Genomic DNA, 26,524 nt, shown 5'->3' on the forward strand with positions numbered 1-26,524 from the left:
AGGGTGGACGGTGGCAGAGCTGCTGATGCTTCGCCCACCGCCCGGCTGCTCAGGCTCTCGACTGCATTCTTCTCTGAAGGGTTACCCTTGGCTAACAAAAACCAACTTATCCGGGGGTCACACTGCCCTCTGCACACAGTGGCGGGGCACAGCCAGTGACTGACTGATATGGGAGCACATAAGACCACCACCTCAGTGGTAAGCACCAGTCACAAACGCAACCTAAGGAGCTGGGCAAAGCGACATGTCACCTGGACTGACAGCAGGGGCTGGGGAACACCTGGGAGGGGCCCCAGCTGGCTCGGCCTCGCTGGGCCTCTACCTTGCCCTCCACCTCACCCTCTGCCCAGTGCCACTCGTCTCAGTTTCTCTTGCCCAAGACGTGCAGCCTCAGGCCAGCCTCTTCAATAAGGCCCCGCTCCTCCACCCCTAACCAGGACACAGCGGCCAACCTCAGAGCCTGAGGCTGCAGTATCCACCCTATCCCAACACACACCTGACCCCAGGACAAAAAAGTTAGGCAGGACCCACAGGAAAGTTGGAATTGCTTTTATTGGGGCGAGCGCCGCAGACCCGCCCATGGTCGGGTTAGGTTAGTGTTCTGCCCTCACAGAGGCAGCCGGAAGCCTGGCACCTCCACTCGCTGCCTGCCTGGGTTAGTGGAACATGCAAAGCTCAGAGGGCAGAGGTAGGGGTGGAAGCCACCAAGGCCAGGGGCTGGATGGAACAGGAAGGAGTGGCACCAGGCTGGGCTGCCTGGGTCAGCACAGACAGCCCAGCTGGTGGCCCTGGGCTCAACGAAGGGGCTGAGGCTCCCTGGCAGAGACAGGCAGGCAGCACCCCAGGGTGGGGTTCCACAGGCTCCAGGTGCTACCGGGCCCACGGGGGAGAAAAGCCCAGCGGAAGGCCCAGCCAAACCCAGCCTGGCCCGGGGCTGGCATGCCCGAGAGCTGGGCCAGTGGCTAGCCTTTCACCAGGAAGGTCTGTCTCCCACCCCAGGTCTGGGTCCTTGGGGCCTGGGGTGCAAGGGAAGACACAGAAGGCACTTACTAGGGAGCTGAGGCTGGAAGGCTGAAGCCAGAGGCCTGGGGTCTCAGGAGAGTGTCAGGGGCTGGAGGCTGGGAACAGAGCCCACAGCTCTGCAGGAGCCTGGCGGGAGCTGGAAACAGGCTGGCACCTGGCCCAGACCAGCTGGTTCTGCAGACTGGACCCTCATCTTCCCACGGAAAAGGGACTTCTCTGGGCACGCTGGAAGAGATAGCTAACTCAGGATCCTCTCCCTTCCCAGCAAGGCCCACTGAGTGAGCAAGTCAGTCCTGGAAGCAGGACAAATGCCAGCCCTGAGGGCCCCACTACGGACAGGGCTGACCCCCACTGCCTCGAGCAGCTAGGATTGGTGGTTGGCTGTTATGCGGCCTACAGGGCTGGGGGTAACCCACTCAGACAGAAGCCTCTCTGGGGAGACGGGAGGGCTAGGGCAGGGGCCTGGCTCTGGACCCTCCAAGGCACCTGGCTGTGGTGAGTGGCAGGTAGAGAGGACTAGGGAGACCTTGAGGGTGAGGCAGTCAGTGGGGCTAGACCAGCCCCACCCCCCAAGAAACAGGCTGTCTGGACAGCAGACATATGTTACTATATTAGTCTGGTCTTTTTGGTTAGACTTTAGGCACCGCTTGGGAGGAAGACACCTTTAAACGTTAAAGAAAGACCCCAGCGCCTGGGCAGGGAGCCTGGCCACATGCAGAGCAGGAGGGCAGGGTGCAGGCAGGGGGTCAGGCCACAGCAGACTCAGGGCCCCCCAGGGAGGACGTGGGCCCCGAGGCATAGCGGCGGCCATAGCCTGAGGAAGAGTAAGAGGAGGAAGAGAAGGTCATGGAGAAGCCGGAGCCAGTGGCATCAAAGCTGCCACGGCGGGAGCCCGCCCGGGAGCCAGTGCGCGAGCCGGTACGTGAGCCGGCCGTGGAGCCTGAGCCGCTGACGCTGTAAGGGCTGTAGTAGCCCTTGCTGGACTGGGCGGCGGCCTCCAGCAGCCGCAGCCCCGTGCCCTCCTCCACCATGCTGCGGTCCAGTGCGTCCTTGTAGGAGATCTTGAGCTTGGTCTTGGGGCAGGTGAGGTACTTGGAGTGCGCACCAACGTCTCGCAGCTTCTGGGCAGTGCGGGCGTCCACCGTGCCACGCTGCAGGGCCTCGTCGAGAGGCACGCGGCCTGGCACGTCGGGCTCAATCAGGCCGCCTGTCAGGTACTGCACCTCCAGGAAGCGCTGGCCTGCCTCATAGTAGAGCCAGCCCTTCTTAAGGGCCTGGGCGGCCGACATCTTGGTCTTGGTGCGTGGGTCCTCGAAGCCACAGAAGGCCTTCTGGGCCAGGTTGATGCGGTCCACCATGATCTTGTCCACCAGGCCCTTGTTGACGGCGTCGGTGACGGGGAAGCGCTCACCAGTGTTGGGGTCAATGATGCCCCCGGTGCAGGCCTGTGCCTCCAGCAACCGCTGCCCGGTGATATTGTCCACCAGGTTGCGGTGCATGGCCTCTGTGATGGACACCTTCTCCAGTGTCTCCGTGTCCAGGATGCCGGCCACAGGGCCCGTTTCCTCGGTGGGGTCGGACCAGGAGGCCAGCTGGGTTCTGGAGACAGCAGGGCTGATGGGGTAGGAGGAGGAGGACCCCACAGACGAAGAGCGGGAGCGGAATCCGCTGGCGTTGCCCGAAAGCATGTCGGCAAACTCGGTGATAGAGAGTGTGCCGGCGCGGTACTGGTCCAGCGCTGATCGGTCGATGAGGTTCTTGGCAATGGCCTCGTCGATGTCATACTGGCGGCCCGAGCGGCGGTCGATGATCATGGACTTGACCACGCCGTCTGAGGAGGAGATGGTGATCTCCTCCCACTCACACTCCTGCTCAGACAGCTCCAGGTATGTCTGGTGGTCAATGAGGCCCTTGCGGTAGGCCTCGTACACCGACATCTCCTTGCCCGTCTCGGGGTCCACAATCACCACGCGGCGCTTGCGCACCGAAGACTTGGAGGACGTCTTCCGTTCCCGCTTCTTCTCCTTCAGTGGCAAGAGGCATAGGCCCGTCTGAGGGTCCGTGATGCAGCGCTCCATCAGCTGCAGGTAGGTGAGGTTCTCCTCTGTGTTGGGATCGAAGAAGCCTTTGGTGTCATCCGAGGGGTCAGTCAGGATCTCGTTCATCTCCTCGTCAAAGAGGCCGCGCTTGTAGGCCACCTCCACGGGCAGCCGGTGGCTCTCCTCAGGGTCGATGATGCCGCCTGTCGCGATCTGGGCCTCCAGCAGGCGGATGCCGTGGTCCTTCAGGATCAGGCCCTTCTTCATGGCCTGGAAGAGGGAGATGAGCTTCCCGGAGTAGGGGTCCTTATAGCCAGTGACGGCGCGCTCGGCTGACAGCAGCTTGTCCTTGAACTCAGGGCCCACAATGCCCATGCGCACGGCCTCTTCCACAGTCAACTTGAGCCCTTTGATGGGGTCGATGACATAACCGGTGGCCGCCTGTGCCTCCAGGAGCTCAAAGGCTGTGCCGGGGCGGATGATGCCCTTCTTCATGGCCTGGTACACCGACAGCCGCTCCTTGGTGGCATCAACAAAGACACCAGCGATGCAGCTAGTGCCCTCCAGGAACTTCTGTAGGCTCTTGGAGACCTCCTCGATGGAGGTCAGGCCCTCCTGCAGCTGCAGCGCTGTGGCCTCATCCATGACCTGAGAACGCACCAGCTCCTCCACTGTGATTTGCTTGCGCAGGCCGCGAAAAGTCAGCTTGCGGGCGTCCGAGAGCGGCAGGAGCAGCTGGCCGCTGTTCTCGTCGTGGCGGCACCGCCTGAGCAGCTGTGTGTAGCTGAGGCGCTCGTCTGTGGAAGGATCCAGATAGCTGCGCACCTCGCTGGGCTCCGATAGCTGGTCGTGTGTGTCCTTGTTGAGGTAGCCGCGCTGGTAGGCCACCTCCAGCGGGAGATGGAAGCCCAGGCGTGGGTCCACAATGCCGCCCGTGGCCAGCTGGGCATCCAGCAGCCGCAGGGCCTCCTCAGCAGGAATCAGATCCTTCTTCATGGCCTGGAAGAGCGAGATAGTCTGCTCCGTGTAGGGGTCGCGGTAGCCAGTCACAGCGCGCTCAGCTGAGAGCAGCCGGTCGTGCAGCTCAGGGCCCACCAGGCCCTTCCGCACAGCCTCATCTACAGTCAGCCGCTCGCCCTTCACCGGGTCCAGCAGGAAGCCTGTGGCTGCCTGTGCCTCCAGCAGTAAGCGGGCCACCTCGGCACTCAGCAGCCCCTTCTTGAGAGCCTGGTATACGGTCAGCGTCTGCCTAGAGCCAGGCAGGTAGACGCCGGCCACACAGCCTGTGCCGTAGAGGTAACGCCAGGCCGACTCTGCCTCGAGCACCTCGCGGAGGCTCTTGGTGCCCTCCCGGAGCAAGTTATAGGTCTCTCGGGAGATGACCTGGGCCTCGTACAGGTCCTCAGCAGTGAGGCGGCGGCGGATATAATCGTAGGAAGCCAGGTTCTGCTGGCGAATGATCTCGGTCTTCTCGATGATCTCGATGATGATGATGATCATGCGCTCCTTGGTCACCCGGCCAGCCTGGAAGTCAGCCATCAGCCGGGCCCGCTGCTCCTCAGGGATCAGGTCCGATTGCATCACCTCCCACAGGGACATAGTGGAGCCGCCGTGGCTGTCACTACCAGGGATGTCAATCCGCGTCTCCTCGAACGCCCTCCGGGTCTCCTCCTCAGTGTACACCTGCGTGGTCTCCACCACCTCCACCTTCTCTGCTCCTTTCAGTGGCAGGAGGCGCAGGCCTGTCTCGGGGTCCTCCACGCAGCGCTCCAGCAACTGCAGGTAGGTGAGGTTCTCGTGCGTGTTGGGGTCGAAGAAGCCCTTGGTGTCATCGCTCGGGTCCGCCAGGACACGGTTCATCTCCTCGTCGAAGTAGCCGCGCTGGTAGGCCACCTCCACGGGCAGGCGATGGCTGTGCACGGGGTCGATGATGCCGCCCGTGGCAATCTGGGCCTCCAGCAGGCGGATGCCGTGGTCCCTGACGATGAGGCCCTTCTTCATGGCCTGGAAAAGAGAGATGGTGGTGCCTGAGTATGGGTCCTTGTAGCCCGTCACAGCTTTCTCAGCTGACAGCAGCTTCTCATGCAGCTCGGGGCCCACGACGCCAGCCTTCACGGCCTCATGGACGTACAGGCGCTGGTTCCGCACGGGGTCCACCAGAAAGCCAGTAGCTGCCTGGGCTTCAAGCAGGAGAGTGGCCGTGCTGGGCCTCAGCAGGCCCCGCCGCATGGCCTCATAGATGGTCACCTTCTCCTTAGAGTCCTCCAGGTAGATGCCAGCAAGACAGCCACTGCCCTGCAGGAGCGTCCGCACGGAATCCACCTCTGCCAGTTCCTTGACTGATGTCTTGCCATCTTTGAGCTGCTCAAACTGGGCCTTGCTAAGGACCCCAGAGGCCAGGAGCTCGCTAGCCGGCACCGGGGCACGGAGGCCGCTGAAAGAGAGCCTCTCCTGCCGCACGGTCTCCACCTCCTCGACAATGGTGATGAGGATCTTGATGATCTTCTCCACGGTGACCTTGCCCGTGCGGAACTGCCGCAGCAGCTCCCGCCTCTGCTCCTCCGTGAAGTACTCGGAGCTGATGAGCTCCCACACCGTCACTGTCCTGCCCTTGAAGCTGCCCATGGGGACCTCGACGGTGGCCTTCTGAAAGGTCTCACGGGCCTGGAGCTCAGAGTAGAGCTCCTCCTGCCGGGCCCGGGCAGCCTTCTCAGAGAGTGGCAGCAGCCTCAGCTCCGTCAGCTGGTCAGGCCGGCACTGCTGCTGGAGCTGGCTGTAGGTGACTGGTTCCCGCGAACAGGGGTCGTAGTAGGTTTTGGCATCATCCCTGGGCGCCGACAAGGCTTTGCTGGTCTCCTCGTCCAAGTAGCCCCGGGCACAAGCGACGTCCAGGGGCACACGGTGGCTCTTGCTGGGGTCCACGATGCCACCAGTGGACAGCTGGGCGTCCAGCAGACGCAGGCCCTGCTCCTTGGGGATGAGGCCCTTCTTCAGAGCCTGGAACAGGGAGACACTCTGCCCTGAGTAGGGGTCCTTGTAGCCCGTCACAGCCTTCTCAGCTGACAGCAGCTTCTCGTGCAGCTCAGGCCCCACCAGGCCGGCACGCACTGCCTCATCCACAGTCAGCCGGGCGCTTGTGGCAGGGTCGATGATGTGCCCGGTGCCGGCCTGGGCCTCCAGTAGGGCCACAGCCACCTCTGGTTGTAGGAGGTCTTTCTTCAGGGCCTCATAGATACTCAGCTTCTGCCCCATCTCCTCCAGCCACACGCCCGCGATGACGTTGGCACCTCGCAGGGCCTGCCGCACAGTATCCACCTCGGCTACCTCTCGCACTGAGCACTTACCCTGCTGCAGCTGGCAGTAGATGTCGTGGTCAATGACCCTGCTCTCGAGCAGCTCAGCAGCGGGTACCAGGGCACGCAGGCCCTCAAAGCAGAGCTGGCCCTTCTGCTCATGCTCCTCGACCACCGTGATGACGATCTTGATGATCTTCTCCACGGTCACCTTGCCCGTGCGGAATTGCCGCAGCAGGTCTCGCCGCTGCTCCACTGTGAAGTATTCAGAGTTGATGAGCTCCCAGATGGTCACCATCTTGCCCTGGAACTTGCCAAATGGCGCGGACACAGTGGCTTTCTCAAACACATCCCGGGCCTCTGAGTCAGTGTAGACCAGCTCACCGCCCTTGGCAGCCTGATCTGTGAGCGGCAGGAGGCGCAGGCCCGTCTCGGGATCCTCCACGCAGCGCTCCAGCAGCTGCAGGTAGGTGAGGTTCTCGTGCGTGTTGGGGTCGAAAAAGCCCTTGGTGTCATCGCTTGGGTCCGCCAGGACGCGGTTCATCTCCTCGTCAAAGTAGCCGCGCTGGTAGGCCACCTCCACGGGCACACGGTGACTGTGCACGGGGTCGATGATGCCGCCCGTGGCAATCTGGGCCTCCAGCAGGCGGATGCCGTGGTCCCTGACGATGAGGTCCTTCTTCATGGCCTGAAAGAGGGAGATCTGCTCCCCAGTGTAGGGGTCTTTATAGCCGGTGACGGCGCGCTCGGCCGACAGCAGCTTGTGATGCAGCTCGGGGCCCACAACGCCCTCCTTCACGGCCTCATTGACAGTCAGCCGCCGGTTCTGCACAGGATCCAGGAGGAAGCCCGAGGCCGCCTGGGCCTCCAGCAGGATGAGGGCTGTGCCCGGGCTCAGTAGCTGCCTCCGCAGGGCCGTGTAGACACTCAGCTTCTCATTGGTGGGCTTCACCAGCAGCCCAGCGATACTGCTGCGGCCCTGCAGGTAGCAGCGCACATCCTCCCGCTGTGCAAGCTCGGCCACTGTGGTGCGGCCTTGTGTCAGCCACTGCAGCTCCTCCGCACTCAGGATGCCCACCTCCTGCAGCCGCTGGGCCGGCACCTTCTGCCGCAGGCCGTCAAAGGCATGCTCAGGCTCTGCCTCTGTGGCGGGGCCATCGGGTGCATCTCGGCCATTGGGGAGCACTTTGACAGCCACGGCCTGCAAAGCGGCAATCTCCTCTGAATGCGCCAGTGCAGCCCGGTGCTCCTCCTCCAGGCGCTGCAGCCGCTCACGCAGCCTCTGGTTCTCCTCAGCCAGCAGCTTCTCCTGCTGCTGTCGTTGCTGGTCCAGGCGCTGCAGCTCCTCTTGCTTGCGCCGCACACCCTCCTCAGCCTCATGCTGCCGCCGCCGGGCTTCCTCCATGCTGGCCACCAGCTGCTGCTTCTCCCGCTCCATCTGTTCCTGCTGCCGCTGCTGCTCTGCACGCAACTTCTGCGCCTTGGCCACCTCGTCCTGGAAGAGCTGCTCCAACTTGGCCTTCTCCTGCTCGATGAAGCGCTCCCGCTGTAGCAGGCTGTCCTTCTCGGAGAGGAAGCTCTGTTGTAGGGCCTGTGTCTCCTGCAGCAGCTGCTCCTGCTGCACCGTCTGCATCTGTAAAGGGGGCAGGGAGCAGTCAGGGACATCAGGGACCCCGGGAACCCCTGCCACCCCATGTGATAGCGGCAACTCCCACCCTGAGCCTGCCCGCTTGCGTGTGGAGAGAGAGCCGGTACCTCCTCAGACTTGAGCTGCAGCAACTTGGCCTCCTGCTTAAGCTTCTCCTTCTCCCGCTCCAGCTCAGCGATGGCCTGCCGTAGGCACTCGGCATCATGGTCACTCTGCTGCCGCTGGATCTCAAGCGTCTGCACCAGCGTCACCTTCTCCTGTGTGGCAAGCTCAGTGCGGTGCAGCTTCTCGCCTATTTCCTCTGCCTGCTTCCGGAAGCGCTGGGCGTCCTCCTCTGCGCGGGCCTGGGCCCGGCTCATCTCGGCCACACGCAGCTTGAGGCGCTCAGCCTCGGCGCTCATCTCCAGCTGCCGCTGTCGCTCTGCCTCTAGAGTCCGCTGGAAGCCCTGCGTCTCCTGCTCCAGCTGCTGTGCCATCTGCTCCTTGTCTTCCTGCAGCCGGCGGGCCTGCTCTTGCGCAAGCTCCTTCTGTTGCTGCAGCAGCTCTGCCTCAGCCTTGAGCCGCGTAGCCTCCTGCACTGCCTGCATCTTCTCTTTGAGCATCTTCTCGGCCAGGGCCCGCTGCTGTGCCAGGTCCTCCTCGGCCAGCTCCCGCAGCCGCGCCGCCTCCTGGGCTGCCACACTCAAACGTGCGGCCTCCTCTGCCACGTGCTTCATCTTCTCAGCCTCCTCCTGCAGGACGCGCTGCGCGTTGTCCTTGTCCCGCAGGATGAGCGCGCGGTTCTCTGCCTCAATGCGTGCCTTGAGCTTGCCCAACTCCTCCATCTGCACACGCACAGAGAAGAGCTCCTCTTCCACCTGGCTGCGCTGTCGGGCTGCTTCTGTCACCTCAGCCTTCAGCCGCTGCAGCTCCTCATCCAAGATGCTTTTCTGGTGGTCCGTCTCCTCTAACTGCAGCCGCAGCGTCGTCAGCTCCTGTTCCACCTGCGCCTTCTGCCGCAGCGTCTGCTCAGCGAACTTCTTGTGCTTCTCCATCTCCGCGTCGGCTGCCTGCTTCTGCCGCAGGGCCGCCTGCTCCGCCTGTGCCCGCCGCGCCGCCTCCTGCTCAGCTTCCTTGCGCAGCTTCTCTGCGGCAGCCTGCGCCTGCGCCTGTGCCTGCGCCTGCTCCTCTGCTGACTGCTTCAGCCGCTCTGCCTCCTCCACCTGGCGCCGAGACTGTGCCGCCTCCCGCTCAGCCCGCTCCCGCGCCTCCTCTGCCTCCTCAGCCGCCCGCCGTGCAGCCTCTGCCTCGCCACGCAGCCGCTCCAGCATACTTTGTTCTTGCTGGAGTGTCTGCTGCAGCTCCTGCTCCTTCTGTTGCACTGCAAAGGCGTGAGCCTTCTCCTCGGCCTGCAGCCGCTTCTGGGCAGCCTCCTGGGCCAGCTGGAGCTGCCGAGCCGACTCCTGCTCTGCTCGCTCTCGTAGGCGCCGCGCCTCCTCCACCTTGGCCTTGAGCCGCTCCACCTCCTCCAGTGCGGCCTTACGCTGCCGCGCAGCCTCCTCCTCAGCTGCCAGGCTCTTCTGCACACGTTCCTCAGCCTCGCGGCGCCGCTGCTCCTCCTCAGCTGCCAGCTGCCGCTGCCGCGTGGCCTCCAGCTCCGCCTGCTCCTTGCTGCGCAGCGTGTCCTCGGCGTTGCTGCGGATGCGCCCCAGCTCCAGTTCCAGCTCCGCCTTGCCGGCGGTTGCTTTCTCAAAGCTTGCCTTGAGGACCAGGATCTCCTCTTCCACCTGCCGCCGCTGCCGCAGCGTGTCCTCCACTAGCCCCTTCTGCCGCTCCAGCTCGCTCTCCGATGCCTTGCGCAGCTGTGCCAGCCGCTCCTCAATGTCAGCCTTGTGCTGGGCCGCCTGTTCTTCCAACCGCCGCCGCTGGAAGGCCTCATCTTCTGCCAGCCGCCGCAGGCGCTCGTTCTCCGCCTCCTTCTCCTTCAATGCGATCTCTGCCTCAGTCTTGAGCCGCGTAGCCTCACCGATGGCGGCCAGCTTCTCGGCAAGCACCCGCTCCGCCTCTGCCCGTTGCCGTGCCGCATCCTCCTCAGCCAGCTGCCGCTGCCGCTTGGCCTCCTCGGCCAGGGCACGCAGACGAGCGGCCTCCTCGGCCAGCTCACGGAACCGGCTGGCCTCAGCTTCCAGCCTCTGCTTGGACTTCTCACTGGTGGAACGCGACTCCTCCTCAGCCCGCGCCTTGCTAGCTAGCAGCACCTCCATCTCGGCCCGCACCTTGGCCAGCTCAGCCTCCAGCTCCTGGCGCTTCTGCGTGGCTGCAGCCGCCTCACGTTGCAGCCGTGACAGCTCCTCCTCCAGCAGCTGCCGCTGCTGCTCCCCCTGCTCAGTCTCAGCCCGCAGCCTGATCAGCTCCTGCTCTGCTGCCAGGCGCTGCTGCGCAGTGCCCTCTGCCAGCTGCCGCTGCTTCTCCAGCTCCTGCTCTGCCAGCTCCCGCTGCCGCACAGCCTGCTCCTCTGCCTTGCCTCGCCGCCTTGCCTCGCGCTCCGCCTCCTCCTTCTGCTTTTCCGCCTCAGCCTGCGCCAGGCTCTTCTGCTGCGCCACCTCCTCCGCTTGCAGCCGCAGCCGCAGCGCCTCATTGGCCTTCAGCTGCCAGCGCTCCAGCTCCCGCTCAGCCTCCTCGCGGGCGCGCTCGGCCTCAGCCTGCTGCTGCGACCGCCGCTCAGCCTCCTCTCGCAGTTGCGCCACAGCCACATGCTCCTCCTGCAGGGTGCGCTCCAGCTGAGCCGTCTTCTCCGCAAAGGAGGCACGTTTGCTCTGCAGTTCAGCCTCTGCACTGCGCTGCGCCGTCTCCAGGGCCACTTGCACCTGACGTGCCCGCTCTGCCTCAGCCTGCCGCAGGCGCCGCTCTGCTTCCTCAGCCTGTAGGCGCAACTCCTCCAGCGCCTGCAGGGCCCGCTGCTTTTCCCGAGCCGCCTCGGCCTCAGCCTTCACACGCAGGGCCAGTTCCGCCTCTGCCTGCCGCTTACGCTGGGTCTCATCTTGCACCTGCCGCCGCAAGCGCTCTGCCTCCTCCTGCGCCTGCCGTTTCTGCGCCTCGGCCTCCTCTGCCCGTGCACGCAGTGCCTGCAGCTCACCCTCAGCCCCACCGCGCTGACGCTCGGTTGCCTCCAGCTGCAAGCGCACCACACGGATCTCCTCCTCAATGCGCAGCCGGCTGCGTTCAGCCGCCTCTGCCTGGCGAGCCTTGGCCTGGATCTCTGCCTCCGAGCTCTGCCGCAGGTGCTGCAGCTCCTCCTGGATGCTGCGCTTCTGTTGCTGTGCATCCACCGCTGCCTCCTCCCGCCGCGCCACCTCCTCCTGCATGCGCCGCTGCAGCTCCTGTGCCTCCCGCTCTGCCTGTGCCTTCGCCTGGGCGTGCGCCTCGGCCAGCTGCCGCTGCTTCTCTAGCGCGGCCTCCACCTCGGCCAGTCGCTCCCGCTCCTCTGCCCGCTGCTGCTCAGCCAGCCTCTGTGGCCGCGGCAGAGAGAGGGAGAGAACCAGAGAGAGCGGTGAGCACAGAGCAGGTTGCCAGGCCTTCACATGACATGGCACCACCACAGTTCACTCCGACAGCACAGTGCAGGGGGTCAAGGGAGGACAGAGATCACAGCCCGGCCGAGGGAGAGAGCGTGCACCCGCCCAGGGCACTCGGGGCAGTGAGCGCAGCCTGGCCCCACCGTGCTCACCAGCCCAGGGAAGGAGACCCAGGCGTCCTCCCCTCTTGCCGCAGACAGGCGACAGAGACAGACGGACAGGAAGAGAAAGAGAGACCAAAGCAGGAAGTTCGCAGTGCCTGTGAGCCGCACCCAGCGCACAGCCCTGCCTGAGCACCACTGAACGCCTCCTGGCCTGGTTCTGGCCATAGGGCCCCTCTCCTCGACCTGGGTCCACTCCCATAGCCCAGTGGGGTAGCAGGGTGCGGGGTGGCCAGCATGGGACAGTGTTGCAGACCTGAACCAGCTCTGAAAAGGGACTTGCAAGCCTGTGGCTCTGAGCAGAGAGGAGGCCACAGGTAGGCCAGACAGCAGGACCACCCAGGAGGCAAGAAGAATAGGACAAGTGGGCACCCTGTCCCACTGAAGCACCTCGGGACACCCCTCCCCAGCCCCCACGACCTGACACCCCCCAGCTCTTCCAGAGCAAGTGGCCAAGAGGAAACACCAGCACAGAATCCCAAAGAAGAACGCAGACAAAAGAGCCAGTGGGGTGCCCGGTGGGGGACGTGCTAACACAGAGGAGAACGAGGAGGCACCAGCCACCGCGGGGAGAGCAGCGCAGCACCAGGCCAAGGTGGGGCAGGCCGTGTCGCACGGGAGGGATGCTGGCGGTGCCAGACAGGAGGGCAGCAGGGAGAGCTGTGCCAAGTGTTCTCAGACAGGTTCCTAGGAGCTGCGTCTGGGGCGTGGCGGGCAGCAGGACGGCCTCCCCACCCCTGGTGGGCCATACCTCCTCCTCCTCCATGCGCCGCAGAGTCTCGCTGATGAACTTGATGTACTGGCTCGTGAGTGTGGTCAGCTCGCTGTAGCGCGTACGCAGATCCACGTACTGGCGGGCAGGGGGGAGGAGGCAGGTCAGCCCTGCCCTGAACCATGGGGCCCATGAGGGCCACCCAGCCCCTCAGTCTACGTTAGGCTTGGCCCAGCCCCTGCCAGCCCCGTCCCCCAGCCTTACCTCCTGGATGACGTTCTCAGACCCGGACTGGACCTTGGGCTTCTTGGCCGGGGAGGCTACTGGCTCAAGCTGCGCCTTGTATGTGACCAGCTGGAGCTCATAGTCCTGCGAGAACACTGCGGTCAGCCCCCAGTGCCACCCTCCCCTCGCCCTGTCCCTGAACCTACCCACAGGCTTTCACTAGCATAGGCTGGGCTTAGGGAGCACCCCTGGGGTCCCAGACCCGCCTCCCAGCAAGTCTTCTCTGGGACACCAGGCCCCCGCGAGGGTGGCAGGCGGCCAGGAAGCCTCACCTTGATGGCGTTGATGTACTGTTTGGCAAACCTCTGACACTCCTCCACCTTCTCCCCATGGCGCTCGATCTCCTCCAGCAGAGCCTGAGAAGGGAGAGTGGTCAGCAGCCACAGAGTGCGCCCCCCACCCCCGCCCCACTCCCGCCCCTGCCTGGCTCATGCCCACCTTCTCCTGCCGCAGCTGCTCCCGCACAGCCTGGCTGTCGGCCAGCAGCATGGCCTGGATCCGCTCTTGCCGCTGCTTAGCGTCCTGCAGCCAGGTGCCCAGTGGGTCCGCACTCTCACGGTAGTAACGCAGCTGGCGGCCCAGCTGCTCAAGCTCACGCTGCCGCACGTCGGTCTGGGCCAGCACAGCCTGCCAGCGCTCCAGCAGCTGGGTGACCCGCTCGCGCCAGCGCTCCACCTCCACGTCCCTCTCACCGTGCCGCTGCTGCAGCCGTTCGCCCACCTCCTGCGCCCCCCGCAGCTCGTCCCGCAGGGCATCGAACATGGGCTGCTGCGCCTCTGCCTGGGCCCGTAGCTTCTGTTGGGGGCCAGAGAGGCGGGTATTGTTTCAGCTTGAGGCCCTGCCGCTGGCCCCCAGTGCCCCAGGCCCCCACAGCAAAGCACAGGCCCAGCAGCGGTACCTTCAGGGCAGCCTTGGTGGCCTCAAGCTCTGGGAGGGTGGCGGGGACGGCCTGGGCCTCCTTGAGCTGCTCCTCATGGGCCCTGAGCACCTCCTCGGCACCGTGTGTGCTACGGATCACCAGACTGATGGTCTTGAGCCTGGGGGGAGAACAGTGCTCAGAGCTGGGGAGGGGTGTGGGCTTCGGGGAGCAGCAAGCACAACACGGTGGGACCACAGCCCTGGTAGTCAGCTGAGCCTGTGACCATAGGCTTCAGGGAGCAGAACAGAGCCTCAGGAGAGGGTAGCCAGGGACCTCTTGGACACAGAGACATTTCAGCTCCAGCCTGAGTCCTGGAGGGAGGTTGTGCTGGCAAGGAGAACAGCAAGCTCCAAGGCCCAGAGGCAGGAAGCCCCCCAGCCAGCCACCCCTGGGGCCTGGGAGAAGCCCTCAGCCTTCCAGCCCCAAGACTGGGTAAGGGGGACACCGTGCACCAGATACTGACGCTTCTCTCAAACAGCGTGTTAGTCTCTGTGGGGGAAGGGAAGGTAGGGCTGGACGCGTTGTTTGCAGTGTCACAAAAGACCTTGAAACAACACTCAACACTTGGAAACAAAGACTGGGCCCTTAGAGAGAGAGTCAGCGATGAGACTGACAGGAAAGGGCGGAGGAGGATTTCTCAGGAAGCTTCTAGAAGTGAATCTTTGAACCACGTGAATGTACATGCTGAAATAAACCATTAAGAAGAACAGGAGAGGCTCCTGTGGCTGAGTGGGAGATGATGGGTGATGGGCAGGCAGAAGGAAGGGGAGCCTTATGAGGACTCTGCATTTTTTAGGGGCACTGGGGTGGGAAGGGATAGTGGGGGAGGGGAGTTTGGAGACGGAAGGCAGGCCCCCCAAAAAGACCTTGGCATCGGGCCCTCTCACCACGCAGGCCCTCTGCTACCTCACCCACTGCCCCACACCTACCCCCCCGCCACAAGTCCTCACTCCTGTCCTCCACCAGGAGGCCCCTCCCCCAAGGTCACTGGTGCCCCCCATGTGGTTGAGCCCCATGTCTGAACCTCACTGGCCACTGGCCATTTCCCCTTCTGGCATCCCTCACTCTCCTGACCTCTCCGACGATGGTGCCCTGGATACCTCAATAGACCCCATCTCCTTGCCCCCGTCCCCCTGCCCATCAACCTGTCCTCTGCCAGCACACAGCAGTCAGGCCGCCCTCTGCTCAGAACCCTCCAGTGGTCACAGCACCCCCTGGCCGCCGACAGGTGCACTCACTTCTCCAGATAAATGGCAGACAAGCTGCGGACCTGCTCCAACTTGCCCAGGGTCAGTTCCAGCTCCGAGCGCAGAGTAGGGGCAGCAGGTGACGGCTCGGGCAGGGCCAGGACCTTCTTGGCCTCGGCAGAGAGCCGGGCAACCCCTTTGCCCAGCCCTTCCACCTCAGCCTGCGCTTTCTGAGGAGAGATTGAGGAGAGATCAAGGAGAAAGCAAGATGACCACGGGACCAGGCGCAAAGCACCCCCTGGAGGCCAAGGTGGGGGGTGGGGAGAGGAGGGAGAGGAGTGGGACAAGACCAGACGGCGCCTGCCTGCTGCTCGGCGATGCGCTGGGCACACTCCTGCGCGGGCTCCTTGTCCAGTGGCAGCCGTAAGCGGTGCACGGTGCGCGTCTCACAGGCCTCCAGCTGCAGCCGGATGTCTTTGAGCTCCGAGATGCAGCGCTGACAGCGGGACTCCTCCTGCTCGCCTGGGGAACACGTCCCACTCACATGGCTGCTCCGCTCACATGGCTGCTCAGCCCACGGCCTACCACCCGCCCCCAGGCCTGCCTGCCACGTACCCTGCTCCAAGCTCTGCAGCAGCTGCTGGTAATGGTGGCTGCAGGAGCCATACTCGCGCTCAGCCTGCAGCCGGTCCTCGGGCCCAAAGCCGCCAGCATCCTGGCTGTCCCGAAGGAAGGCCTGGTAGTGTAGCTCCAGGCTGCGCAGGGCTTGGCGTTGCTCCTCTGGTTTCAGTGTGCGGAACTGTGGGCAGCACGCAGGACTGAGCACGGGCAGGGCAGGAAGCCGCCTCCTGTCCCCACCCCGAGGGCAGCCCAGCGGACACTCATACCGTGACTAGGGACCAGGATCGGATGAGCTGCACATCACGGCTGAGGCTCTGCCATGCCAGAAGGCTCTTCATATCCACATGCAGCTGGTGCCACAGTGCGACCAGGGCCTGGTGCTGGGCCTCCAGCCTAGCAGGTCAGGGACATAGTAAGAAGTGTCTGAGCACCGCCCACTACCACCCACTCCAGCTGCCAAACCCTGGACCACCCACCTGGTAATGGCCTCCTGGGCCTCCTGGTTGGGCGGGGGCACAAGGAAGCACACAGAGGGCACAGCGGCCTCGCTGCCAGAGCTGCTGAGCACCTTCCAGTGGCATGGCTGTGCAGGGCCCACCAGCTGGCACTCGTCACCCTTGTGCATGGTCACCTGGGGCAAACAGAACTGTCATAGCGTGCCCACACCCAGCCCCCCAGCCACGCCCCTGTATGCAAGCCCTGCCCAGCCACAACCCCGCGTGTGTGAGCCCAGCGCACCTCCACCTGCTTGTAGTCGCACACAGCTAGCAGTGGCACACGGCCCCGCACAGGGTGGGCTGGGTTGCGGGGCTTCAGCTGCACAATGGCCTTAGCCCGCTTGGCCAGGCCTGAGAGGTGTCCTCTGTACTCGTTCAGTTGGTCCTTCTCGTCCTGCAGGGGAGGGCAGCTCAGAGACCAGCGTCCCGCATCCAGACACCAAGTGCCTAAAGAAGGGTCTGTGAAGACCCATACACCGCCCCGGACAACGAGTAAGCACCCCTGGCACCCACCGCCCTGAAATCAGGGGGTCCTTCCTGCTGCCCCCAGGGTGCAGTGGGGCTGGACACTTGGAAACAGGAGGCGTGGCCAGGCAGGCCCCCAGAGCTTGGCCCCCAAAAGATCCTGCTGACCCTCCTTCCTTCCAGGCCAGGATGGAGGGCCCACCCCCTGCCCCAGGTCACATACTGCGTCCTCCAGGGGAGGGTCCCCAGCTGCACTCTGGCCCCACAACGTCCTCTTCCCTCCACCCTCTCCTCCCACTGCAGAAGGTCACCCCCTGCTCCTCCAAGGGCCAAACCCCACCAAGGACTGTCCAAGGCTGCAGGTCAGAGTCCACCCTGAAGCTCCCTGCACCTTTCCAGTCCTCTTCCAGGCCAATGCTGCGGCTGAAGGAGCCTCTTGGAAACCCCAGCCTTTGCTGACCCCAACTGCTGATCACAGGAGCCCCCAGCCAGCAGAGCCTTGCAGCCTCCTCTCTCCTCCATTACTTCCCACCAAGCACTCCCAGGGCCCCTCCTGGGTGCCCCCCACCCCTGCCCCAGGGCACACAGGCACCACACCCAGCAGCCTCCTCTGTCCTTCTGACTGTGCCTGCCTGCCCAGACGTTAGACACAAGATGCCAGCACACCCATCTACAGTGTAAGAGCTGGCGACAGAGAGGCTAACTCAGGCTTCCACTTGCCCCAAGGGCTTCGAGGATGGAGGTGGTTCAAGGCAGGTCTGGCCAGCCATCTGCCTCCACTCTGGGACCCTGCCACTCACCTCTCAGTTCCCCCACACTCCTGCCCCACTGCACTAACCTCCAACCCCCATCCTGCCCCCACCAAACCCTGCTGGCCCCTCTAGTCATCGCCCCTCCACCTCCAGAGGAATCTTTCCAAGGTACCAATGTGGTCCAGACACGGGCCAGCCTCTCCCTGCACTCTACCTGTCCCTCAGAACCCCCGCCAATGCTTGCCCCTGCCTATGCTGCTTCATCCCTGAATTTGGCGGCCGCCGGCCCTCATCCCTGCAGGCCACGAGTGCCCTGGGCCTTAGCATCCACCTCTCACCAGGCTGCAGAGCCCTGGCCTGGCTCACCTGGGCATCTTGAAGCAGGTCCTCGAGGCGAGTGACTGTGATGGAGCGGTCGCAGGTGTATTTTCTGCGCAGCGTCTCCTGCAGCTTCCGCAGCTGCTCCTCAGCCTCCCGTACATCTGAAAAGAACTGGGGCAGCGAGAAGGGGTCACACCAGGCCGATGGGGCAGGATTCTGATAGCTGAGTAGGACAGAGTGCAGGAATGAATTAGCCCTGTCTGCACAGACACAGGGAGGCTCCACGCATCTGCAATAGTGGTCTAGAGGCTGCTCAAGGATGCTGCAGCTGAGTCGGAGGCGAGGGTGGCCTGGTTCTCACCTGGAAGTAGGCAGTGTTCTCCTTCAGGTGTGCCTCGATGCAGCAGCACAGCTGGAGCATCCAGCTCCACTGGGTCTGCAGGGCTGCCTGGAAGGACTGCACACAGCAAGCTCCTCATCAGGACCCACCCACCACGAGGGGCTCAGGGGGTCCCCCCACAGCCCCACCCTACTCCCACCATGGGGGTCAGGGGGGAGCCCTGCAGCCCTACCTCCACCATGAGGGGTCCAGGGGATCCCCCCATAGCCCCACCCCACCTCCACCATGAGGGGTCTGGGGGGGTGCCCCGCAGCCCCAACCTACCTCCACTGTGGGCCGAGCAGGGTGGTCCTCCCGCAGCAGCCGGTCCCCAGTGTTCTGGATCTCCTTGATTTTCTTTTCCTTCAGCTCCAGCTCACGCATCAGGGCCTGACATGGAGGTAGCTGGTCTCAGGGATGGTGTCGTGTCGGGGCCACGTCAGAGTCCGCCAGTCTCCCCAGCAAGTGCCACCCGAGACCTGGCGCAGGCCCCATGGGGCCTGGAGCTAGACCTGACTGGCTGCCACCGAGGGGCTCCTGAGCTGGGGAAGGGGTCATGGAAGGGCCTAGAAGGCTGGGTGCCCGCCTCACCGAGTAGCTTTCCTTCTTGGTGGCCATGTTGGCATTGCGCTCGCTCCAGTCAAAGCCCACCTCCTCCTCCTCCTTCTCACTCAACCACATCAGCTCCTTGGTGGCAGCAGTGACAAACCCGTGCAGGCTCTCCAGGGACCGGAGGCGGGCCTTGGAAGAGTTCTGTGGGCGGGCACGGTGTGTGTCAGTAGGCCGCAGCCCCACCACCGGCCCCAGCCCCCAGCCCAGCTCCCCACTCACCAGCAGCTTGGCATACTGCAGGTCTAGCCGACCCAGGCATTCGCGGTAGGCGCCCCGGGTAGCCGGAGAGAGCTGGCCCTGCAGGAGACAAGGAGGGGTGAGGCCTACACTGGCCACGACCTAGCCCACCACCCACTGCCTGCCCCACAGGCACCCGCTCACCTCATCACTCCTCGCCCGCTCGATCTTGGCCCTAAACTCCTCGATGGACTGGTGCAGACCACGGTGGCTGCCCAGCTGTGCCTCCACGCTGGGCAGATCCACGCCCCACTCGGCACTGTCCAGCCGGCGCTGGTTCTCCTCCACCCAGGCCAGCAGGTCCTGCAGGTAGCGCAGAGTGGAGTCCTCGAGCTCGGGGCGCCTCTGCGTGCTCTGCAGTGTCACCTGGGTCACCTGGGTCACGGGGGTAGCTACACCCGCCTTCAGCCGAAGGTTGTACTCGGTGCGGATGGCCACCAGGCGCTCATGCAGGCGGTACACCCTGGGGGCAGTGGAGGAGTCAAGAGGAGATCAGCTGGAACCAGGCTGCCTGGACCAAGGCCCCCGAGGGTCGGGCATGGCCCACCTGCGGTACATCTGCTCGCCCTGCGGATGCCGCCCATCCTTGAGAGTCTGCACGTCATTGAACAGCAGCCGGATCATGCTGTCTGCTTTGTCCAGGTCTCGCTCCACCTCACCTGCCCGCTGTGGTGCTTTGCCTGCAGCCAGCAGCCGGACATCCTACAAGGTGGTTGCCATAACTCAGAACCTGGCCAGCACCGCCTCCCACCTGCTTGCACAGGGGCCTCGGAGCCAGGAGGCTGCCCAGCCCCGCTCATCTTCCTGACGCACACTTCTGGCTAAATTTGCCAGCTCCTAGGTCTCTGGGGGAACAGGATCAAGTCCAAAGGCCTCCACTAGATCCAAGGAGCCAGACCTTTCACGGCCTCACCCACAGGTTCCCATGCCTCATCCCTCACCATCCACCCCCAGAAACTTCTTCAACAAGCTCTTGCCCAGGCCACACAGCCCTGCCCCTGCTGGGCCTATGGGTCCGGGTCCCTCCCCACCACCCCCTCCCAATAGCAGCCATGTGGAACAGGTCTGGGACAGGGTAGAACGGCCTCTTCTGGGTCCTGCTTAGCGCCCAGAAGTCAGCTCTGCCTAAGCCAGCGGTCCATGCGGGCCCCACACCCGGAGGGAGGAGCTGGGGTTTGCTCTTCCCTGCCCGCTGGCTGGCTAGCCACAGGGTGTGGCGGGTTCGCACCTCCTCCTGCCTCGTCCAGCCTCCCTCCCTGCCCAGTCCCACCCCTCGTCCCTCCCCCTCACCGACTGCAGCAGGGCGTCGGCCTGGTTCAGCTGCTCCTCGCATAGCCCGGCCTCCATCTGCAGTTTGCTCACGATGCGCTGAAGACACTCCAGCCTGCAGTCCAATGCACCCACGGGACCCGCCGTGAGTGGGGTCGGCCTGCCAGGCTCCCGGCCACAGAGCACAGCTCCCCTCCAACTCCTGGCCTCCCTGCCGGCCTGCAGCCCACTGTCACACTGGCCCGAGTATGGGTTTCCCAGCCTGAGGGGGGAATTTCCTCCCCAGGCAATGACTCACCCTAGGGTGGCTTTCCTGCCACCGCAGGGCCCCACCCGCTTGCCGGCAGGCTGCGTCCCCCCCCGCCCCCCCCCCAGCGGCCGCCCACCTCTCGAACTTGCTCCGGAGCTGCTTCTCCCGCTCCAGGATAGCCACGTGCAGCTTGCCCCACTCCTTCTCCACATCCAGCGGGTGGTAGCCGGGGGGTACCTTAAGCTGGCCTGCTTGCACCGCCCCCTGTGGGCAGGGGCCAAGCTCAGGCCTAGGCCAGCAAAAGGGTGAGGGTGCCAAGCCACCCAGGCCCCCAGCCCACCAGACCTGGAACAGTCCTGGTCCTAGAAGTTCAGTAGTAAGGCCAGGCTGAACTGGCTGGAACGGAACCCCAGGCCTCAGGCGCCTGGACAGCCTCACCTCCAGAATACCTCTTACTCATCTCCCCCCCCGGGACCTCCCACTCACCTCCCTCCAGGGACCCCCACTCACCTCCAGGGACTGGTAGATGCCCTTGGACCGGTTCTTATCTGCCTCCTTGGCTGGAAGCTCCGTCTCCTTAAACTTCAGGAATTGGCACCACAGGATCTGTAGGGACAAATGGTGTCAGCAGCCACACCTGGGTCCCCACAGTGGGCACAGGACCCTGGCTCGAATGGACAGGCCCACCTCGATCTCCTCAAAGCTGGAGGGGAACTTGCGTTCCTCGAAGGCGGCAGTGTGGTGCCGGATCCACTGCAGCAGCAGCAGCACCAGCTCCCGGTACTCTTGCCAGCGCAGCTGCAGCTCCTGAGCCGGCAAACAAGGGCGGTCAGAGGCCGCTGGGGCCCCCATCCTACCCCACCCGGGCCCACCGGCCACCACTCACATTGGCCTTCACCCCGTCCTGCACATCGGGCACACGTGGCATGGCATCGTACAGGGATGAGACATACGTGATGATGGACTTCTCGTCGGGCTGAGGGACGTCCACATCTACGGGGGAGGGAGGTCAGAGGGGCCCCGGCACGCAGCAGGGGAGGAGAGAGGGAGAAGGGGGCAGCAGCACGTACCCTCAGGGTCCAGGAGCCGTGTCACTCCCAGGTCCCGCTCTGCCACGGAGAAGGCCTGGTCCAGGTTCTCCAGGTTGGTCTGACGATACACCTTGTTCATGTCAATGAGCATGGGCCTGCAGGCAAAGGGGGCAGGTGGGGTAGGCAAGCAAGGATGCAGGAGGCAGTGAAGCCCATCAGGCAGTCAGCACAGGGATGCACACAAACAGATCCCTCCACGGATCCCTACAATCACAGAACCCCAATCTCACACTCACCGTGAAAATTACACTGCCTATCCCCCAGTACCCAACCCTGCCCATAGAGGCAGCCGTGTGCGGACGCTGCGTGCTCCGGACCCCACCTCCCACAGCTCAAGGGGCATACAGTGGGCACTGAGTAGAGGGTGCCAGTCAGCCTGGGCTCCCTCCAGCCACCCTGCTCGCCAGGCCCCAAGTCCTGGGTGGGGATTGAGGTCCCCTGGGGGCTGTCCCCACTGTGGCCCGGCCCCCCAGGCCCCTTCTGGGGTGTCCACGTGGGGCAGACGCTCATGGCCTCAAGGAAGCTGGTAGTACCTCTGGAGGGGCGGAGAGGGCAGCGGGAAGGGTGTGGGTGGGGCTGGGGCTGCTCGCCTGCACTCTCCCAGAGGGCAAGGCTGGCACTGGTCCCTGCTGGCAGCACATTCTCGGCAGCCAGTTCACCCCTTCCACACCCTTCCTGCCCCGACTTGTTGGAAGTCCCTAGCTGAGATGCTCCAGGGGCACCCTACCCACAAGTCCCTTTGCCCCCAGCTGCGTACTTGTGCCGGTGGATGATGGCGTTGAAGAGGCGGCCGTCACGCCAGCTGGAGGTGAAGTTGTCACAGCGCAGGCCCTGGTAGCCCTCCACCATGCGCTGCGACCACAGCAGCAGCTTCTCCTTGGCCGTCATGTCCTCCGACTGCCCGCTCACCTGGATGTCCGAGATCTGCCCCACGCAGCGGGCAGGAGGCAGGAGCTCAGCCACAATTGCCCATGACCACTTGTCTGAGGGCAGAGGCAGCTTGGCATCCAGTCGGGGTACACAAGGACCCACCAGGACAGCTGAGGCAGAGAGGGCCCCTCCCACATCAGGGGAGCCACTGGGACCCGCCACACCTCAATGCCACAAGCCCAAGCCGCTCCAGCCAGCAGCTTCCACAGAATGAGTCAGAGCTCTGGCCCCTGCTGCCGCCACGTGGTGGGTGCCCCAGCTCCCTTAGCTAGGGAGTGGGGGCCTGGGGCACACCCTGCACCCCTTGAGTTGGTCAGGGTGGGCGTAAAGAGAGCAGTTGTAGGCAAAGAGCTAGCCCAGAGCCCCAGACCTGGAACAGGCTGCCCGTCTGGCCGCAGGCTGGGGGTGGGGTCTCTAGGGGCTGGGCACAGTATGTCTGGCAGCCCGGCCTGGGCATGCTGGAGCCACGCACCAGCCTAGCCCTGCATTCAGTCCAATCCTTCAGGCCCAGGTCTGTTAGCCTGTCTGGCTGTCTGTACACCTGCCTGCCTGTCCCTAGCTGTTTGTCTGTCTGTCAGCCTGCCGGCCTGTGTGACTCAGCTGCCGTGCCAGCCAGGCTCTGCCTGCCCAGCTCTCAGATTTGCGGCTTCCTGTGCGGCCAGGGAAGGCAGTGGATGAGTCAGCCAGTGCAGTGGTGCAGAAGGTTCTCCAGAACCTTCCCCCAGGCAGGCGGCTGCACTGCGAGCAGAGAACGCATTCCTCTGCAGGGAGGCTCTGCGGGCCCTGCCCAGCCAGGGCCAGAGGGCACAGGATAGGCCTTGGAAAGAGGCCTGGCCCCTCAGGCCATGGAGCTAGCACAGGGCCTGGGGTGTGGGCTGGGGCAGAGACTGGCAGGGAAGCTCTGAGGCGCCAGGATACCAAAGGCCCCAACTCCGGGGCCATGCACCCTGCCAGATGCCAGGCCAGCCCGGAAACTCCCAGGGGTGGCTGAGGGTCAGTGGGGGCCACTCTACCTGGAAGTGCAGGATGATTGTCCAGATTAGGCCGAGGGTCAGCTTGGGATTGCCGTCGGCGATGTCATCATTCCTGATGTTCACCAGCTTCACCTGCAAGCAAGCCACCCTCAGTCACACCCTTGGGCCAGCGGGGAGGGGCCTGGGGCCTCTGGCCAGGTGGGCAGCCTCACCTGGCGGTGCCGGAGGTAGTCCAGGGCGATCTGAACGTTCTGCAGCTTGTGGAAGCGCATCCTCCCTTTCTCTCGGGGCTGTGAGAGGAGGCACGGCCGGTCAGCGAGCACAAAGCAGAGGCACAGCCTGACCTACAGCTGCAGCTCCCGGCCTGCTCTCAGAACCCCCCAGGGCATCTGTGGCGACCAGACCAAGGGTCTTCCCCAGGGAGGTAGCAGCCCCTCCCACGACCCTGGTTCACCCTCCCCAGCTGGGAAAGGGGGGCCATCAGCCCAGGGGCCAGGCCCAGCAGGGGCTTGGGAAGTCCAGCGGCCAGGCCCAGACTGTGGGAAGGAAGGAAAGGAGTGGAGAGGAGACAATAGCCAGGAAGCCGCGGGTGGAGGGAAGTGGCATTGAGGGAGGGGGTCCTCCTGCCTGGCAGTGGCAGCCCCCGCAGGTCCCAGGCCTGGCCCCAGGCAGTGCAGCAAATGGGACAGCAGGCAGCTCGACGCACGGCCATCTGCCCAGCCCGCCCAAGCACCAGGCACAGGCCAGGTCGGACTGGCCACCAGCCCTGGGTGAGCTGGGCTCCTGGTCTCAGGGAGCCCATGTGCCCCTGTGGCCAGTGGGCACAACCACTCACCAGGCGTGAGCTCCTGATTACGTCCCGCTCTCTTGGCTGCCCAGCCAGAGCAGGGCAAAGGGTAAAGGGCAGAGGTCAAGGTTCAGAGTCCAAGCAGCAGAGAAACCAAAGCAGAGCAGAGCATGAGATTATTGTGTCAGGGCTCCGACGCAGAGGGCAGCAGCGCCGTGCGCCCACGGCACAAGGGTTGGAGCCACTCCCAGGCCAGGCCCGACACTCCAAACCAAGAGGCGCAGTGGGGGGCAAGGCCAGGCTGGATGTGGAGTGGGTATGTGGAAAGGCCCCCAGGAGGGAAGACAGGCAGGGGCATCCAGGTGAGAGGCAGGTGGGGGGAGGAGCACACGTACCAGGCTGTCCCCTGAGAGCACCTCCAGCAGGGAAATGAGGTTGTGGCCATCACGGAGGTCTTCGTACAGGTCGCTGATATGTCTCTGGGCCTGTGGGGACAGAGGGGCTGAGCTGGCCACAGGTCTCCCAGAGCCACCAGCAGGCCCCGGGGGGATGGGCGTTGACCCCAGGGGGCAAGAGGCAGGGGACCCACAGAATACACGCCGCCCCAAGGAGGCACCTACCTCTGCCCTCCAGTGCTACAAGGAGAAACCAGGAGAGACGAAGAGAGACGAGGAGGAGGAGGTGGAGGAGGAGAACAGAGACAGGAGACAGCAGCACGAGGGGAGGAAGAGGACAGAAAATGACAGGTTTCAGAGATGAAAGGTGAGCTCCAGGCAGCGGGGACAGCCTCAGGTAGGAAGGGGGGCGAGTGGGCGGGAAGGGCAGCCCCTGTTCTGGCTGAAGAGCCAGGTCACCCTCCTTCGCCCCCACCCACAACCTCCTCAGCCCCTGCGACCACGTGTACATGCACGTACACGCATGCGCACACAGACCACCAACCTTGATGAGGTGCTTGTTGACCCACTTGGTGAAGGTCTTCTTCTGCACGCGGTCCCGCTCATCTGGGAGAGACAAGGACGGTTACCTGGGGCCTGGGAGAAGCCCTAGGAGCCCCCAGGGGGTGACCACCATGCAGACACAGTGGCTGGTGCCTGAGGAGGGTTTCAGAATCACACACTGAGACTCAGGCCCCACCTCGCCGCCCCCTCCCAAATAGACTGGCAGACCCAGATGCCCAGGCCCCAGCCAGCCCTGTCCAGGAGGTGGGCAGAGGGGGCCAGGCACATAAGGTGCCCCCTGTTCAATGCCCCTATTGTCTCCCTCCCAAAATGGGAGGGTCCAGAGCTGGCAGCCGCACCCAGAGCCCACAGCGCACAAGTCCCAGCCTGCCCCACCCCCACACACGCTGCCTCCCTGAGCCCTGAGCAAAGAGGTTCCAGGCCAGGACCCAGGACTGGTCAGGGGTGTGGCAGGGGTAGGGGAAACTGTGTCCTCCCAGCAGGGCAATGGGCCTTTTGCAGGGCAGAGAGAGCCCCCCCACCCACCACAGCCCTATACCCAAGGCCCAGAGGCCACTGCCAGCCTTGCCGACACGGGCCACCCCTCTCTGTGCTGGGCACGGGCGGCTACCCACCCCCCTGCCCCCTGCCTAGCAGCTTTGGACCTGAGCTAAGACACAGCACAACGCCCAGGATCCCAACCACTGTCTCAGAGTCTGTCCCCCGAATTCTCACCCTCAGAGTCTGGGGCCCACCCCCACCCGGGGCCAGGCTTCTTGCTGTAGGAAGTGGGCCCTTCCAGCCCCACACTTGACCTGCCCAGCAGAGAGGTGCCCACTACCTTTCTTGCCCTCCGAGGCCCTGAGCACAGCCAGGTAGAGGTTGTCCTCTGAGCTGGTTCTCTTACAACCCAGGCCCCCAGGCTCAGGCACACGGAGCCGGTGCTGAGACATGGTGGCCCTTCTGCGCTCTGTCCTTCGGCCCCCAGGGGCTGCGCTCCGGTGCCCCGCGTGGCACACAGGCAGCTGAGGCTGCGGTGGCTCGGAACGCACTGGCTCACGGCGACGAGTTCAGCTCTGAGCTGAGTTGGTGTGGCCACTCCCTGCCTGCTGTACTCCCCAACGCACTGTCCCCGCCCACGCAGCCCCACCCAGCCCTGCCCGCCCCCCAGAGAGGGAGTGTCCCCTCGGGAAGAAGGAAGACAGCCCCTCCCCCACGGCCACACCCTGGGCCCGACAGAAACAGGAAACCAGGGGTTTCCTCACTCACCCTGCCCGCCGCAGCCCCTGGGGGTACCCTGGGGTATGAGAGGACCTGGCACCTCGCTGCATACTGACCAGGGCCAAGACCACAAAGGACCACACATGGGTAGTCCCCATGACCACCATGAAGGACACCCCCACCACAGGGAGGGGTGCCTGAGAGTGCCTGGGCCCAGGGTGCCCGCAGGCCACGCCTCTCTTTAGAGAGCACACCATCAGGCTTCAGCCCAGGGCACCCCTCAGCCTGCCCACCCTACCTGCTGGAGGAATGCTAGGAGGGCCCCCCAAGCTGAGTGACGCCTAGCTTGGGGGAGGACC

The 26,524-nt window shown here is 64.4% G+C and overlaps 1 protein-coding gene across 10 annotated transcripts in view; it reads right to left on the reverse strand.

The window, feature by feature from the left end:
- Window positions 1–534: 534 nt before the first annotated feature.
- The window catches only part of PLEC (plectin), a 56,916-nt gene continuing 30,926 nt past the window's right edge, over window positions 535–26,524 (reverse strand). For 8 of the 10 annotated variants that reach the window (XM_058565118.1, XM_058565122.1, XM_058565123.1 and 5 more), the window contains 31 exons: window positions 24,946–25,007; window positions 24,402–24,491; window positions 23,432–23,509; window positions 23,259–23,351; window positions 22,073–22,239; window positions 21,295–21,410; window positions 21,111–21,217; window positions 20,912–21,031; window positions 20,735–20,830; window positions 20,361–20,488; window positions 19,996–20,089; window positions 19,253–19,407; window positions 18,850–19,168; window positions 18,688–18,765; window positions 18,448–18,609; window positions 18,142–18,246; window positions 17,839–17,934; window positions 17,523–17,648; window positions 16,181–16,333; window positions 15,919–16,073; window positions 15,709–15,835; window positions 15,437–15,620; window positions 15,186–15,343; window positions 14,873–15,051; window positions 13,614–13,752; window positions 13,154–13,510; window positions 12,988–13,071; window positions 12,695–12,799; window positions 12,470–12,568; window positions 8,111–11,491; window positions 535–7,988 (listed from right to left, as the gene is read on the reverse strand). In XM_058565118.1, the coding sequence (XP_058421101.1) occupies window positions 1,770–7,988; window positions 8,111–11,491; window positions 12,470–12,568; window positions 12,695–12,799; window positions 12,988–13,071; window positions 13,154–13,510; window positions 13,614–13,752; window positions 14,873–15,051; window positions 15,186–15,343; window positions 15,437–15,620; window positions 15,709–15,835; window positions 15,919–16,073; window positions 16,181–16,333; window positions 17,523–17,648; window positions 17,839–17,934; window positions 18,142–18,246; window positions 18,448–18,609; window positions 18,688–18,765; window positions 18,850–19,168; window positions 19,253–19,407; window positions 19,996–20,089; window positions 20,361–20,488; window positions 20,735–20,830; window positions 20,912–21,031; window positions 21,111–21,217; window positions 21,295–21,410; window positions 22,073–22,239; window positions 23,259–23,351; window positions 23,432–23,509; window positions 24,402–24,491; window positions 24,946–25,007 (13,532 nt within the window). In that variant the 3' untranslated portion in view covers window positions 535–1,769. Of the gene's footprint in view, window positions 7,989–8,110; window positions 11,492–12,469; window positions 12,569–12,694; window positions 12,800–12,987; window positions 13,072–13,153; window positions 13,511–13,613; window positions 13,753–14,872; window positions 15,052–15,185; window positions 15,344–15,436; window positions 15,621–15,708; window positions 15,836–15,918; window positions 16,074–16,180; window positions 16,334–17,522; window positions 17,649–17,838; window positions 17,935–18,141; window positions 18,247–18,447; window positions 18,610–18,687; window positions 18,766–18,849; window positions 19,169–19,252; window positions 19,408–19,995; window positions 20,090–20,360; window positions 20,489–20,734; window positions 20,831–20,911; window positions 21,032–21,110; window positions 21,218–21,294; window positions 21,411–22,072; window positions 22,240–23,258; window positions 23,352–23,431; window positions 23,510–24,401; window positions 24,492–24,945; window positions 25,008–25,785; window positions 26,018–26,524 lie in introns of those variants that run through there. The other 2 variants (XM_058565120.1, XM_058565126.1) reach the window with 2 other exon arrangements.

This window comes from Diceros bicornis, chromosome 21 (genome assembly GCF_020826845.1).
Source record: "Diceros bicornis minor isolate mBicDic1 chromosome 21, mDicBic1.mat.cur, whole genome shotgun sequence".
In the NCBI taxonomy this organism is placed as follows: Eukaryota; Metazoa; Chordata; class Mammalia; order Perissodactyla; family Rhinocerotidae; genus Diceros; species Diceros bicornis.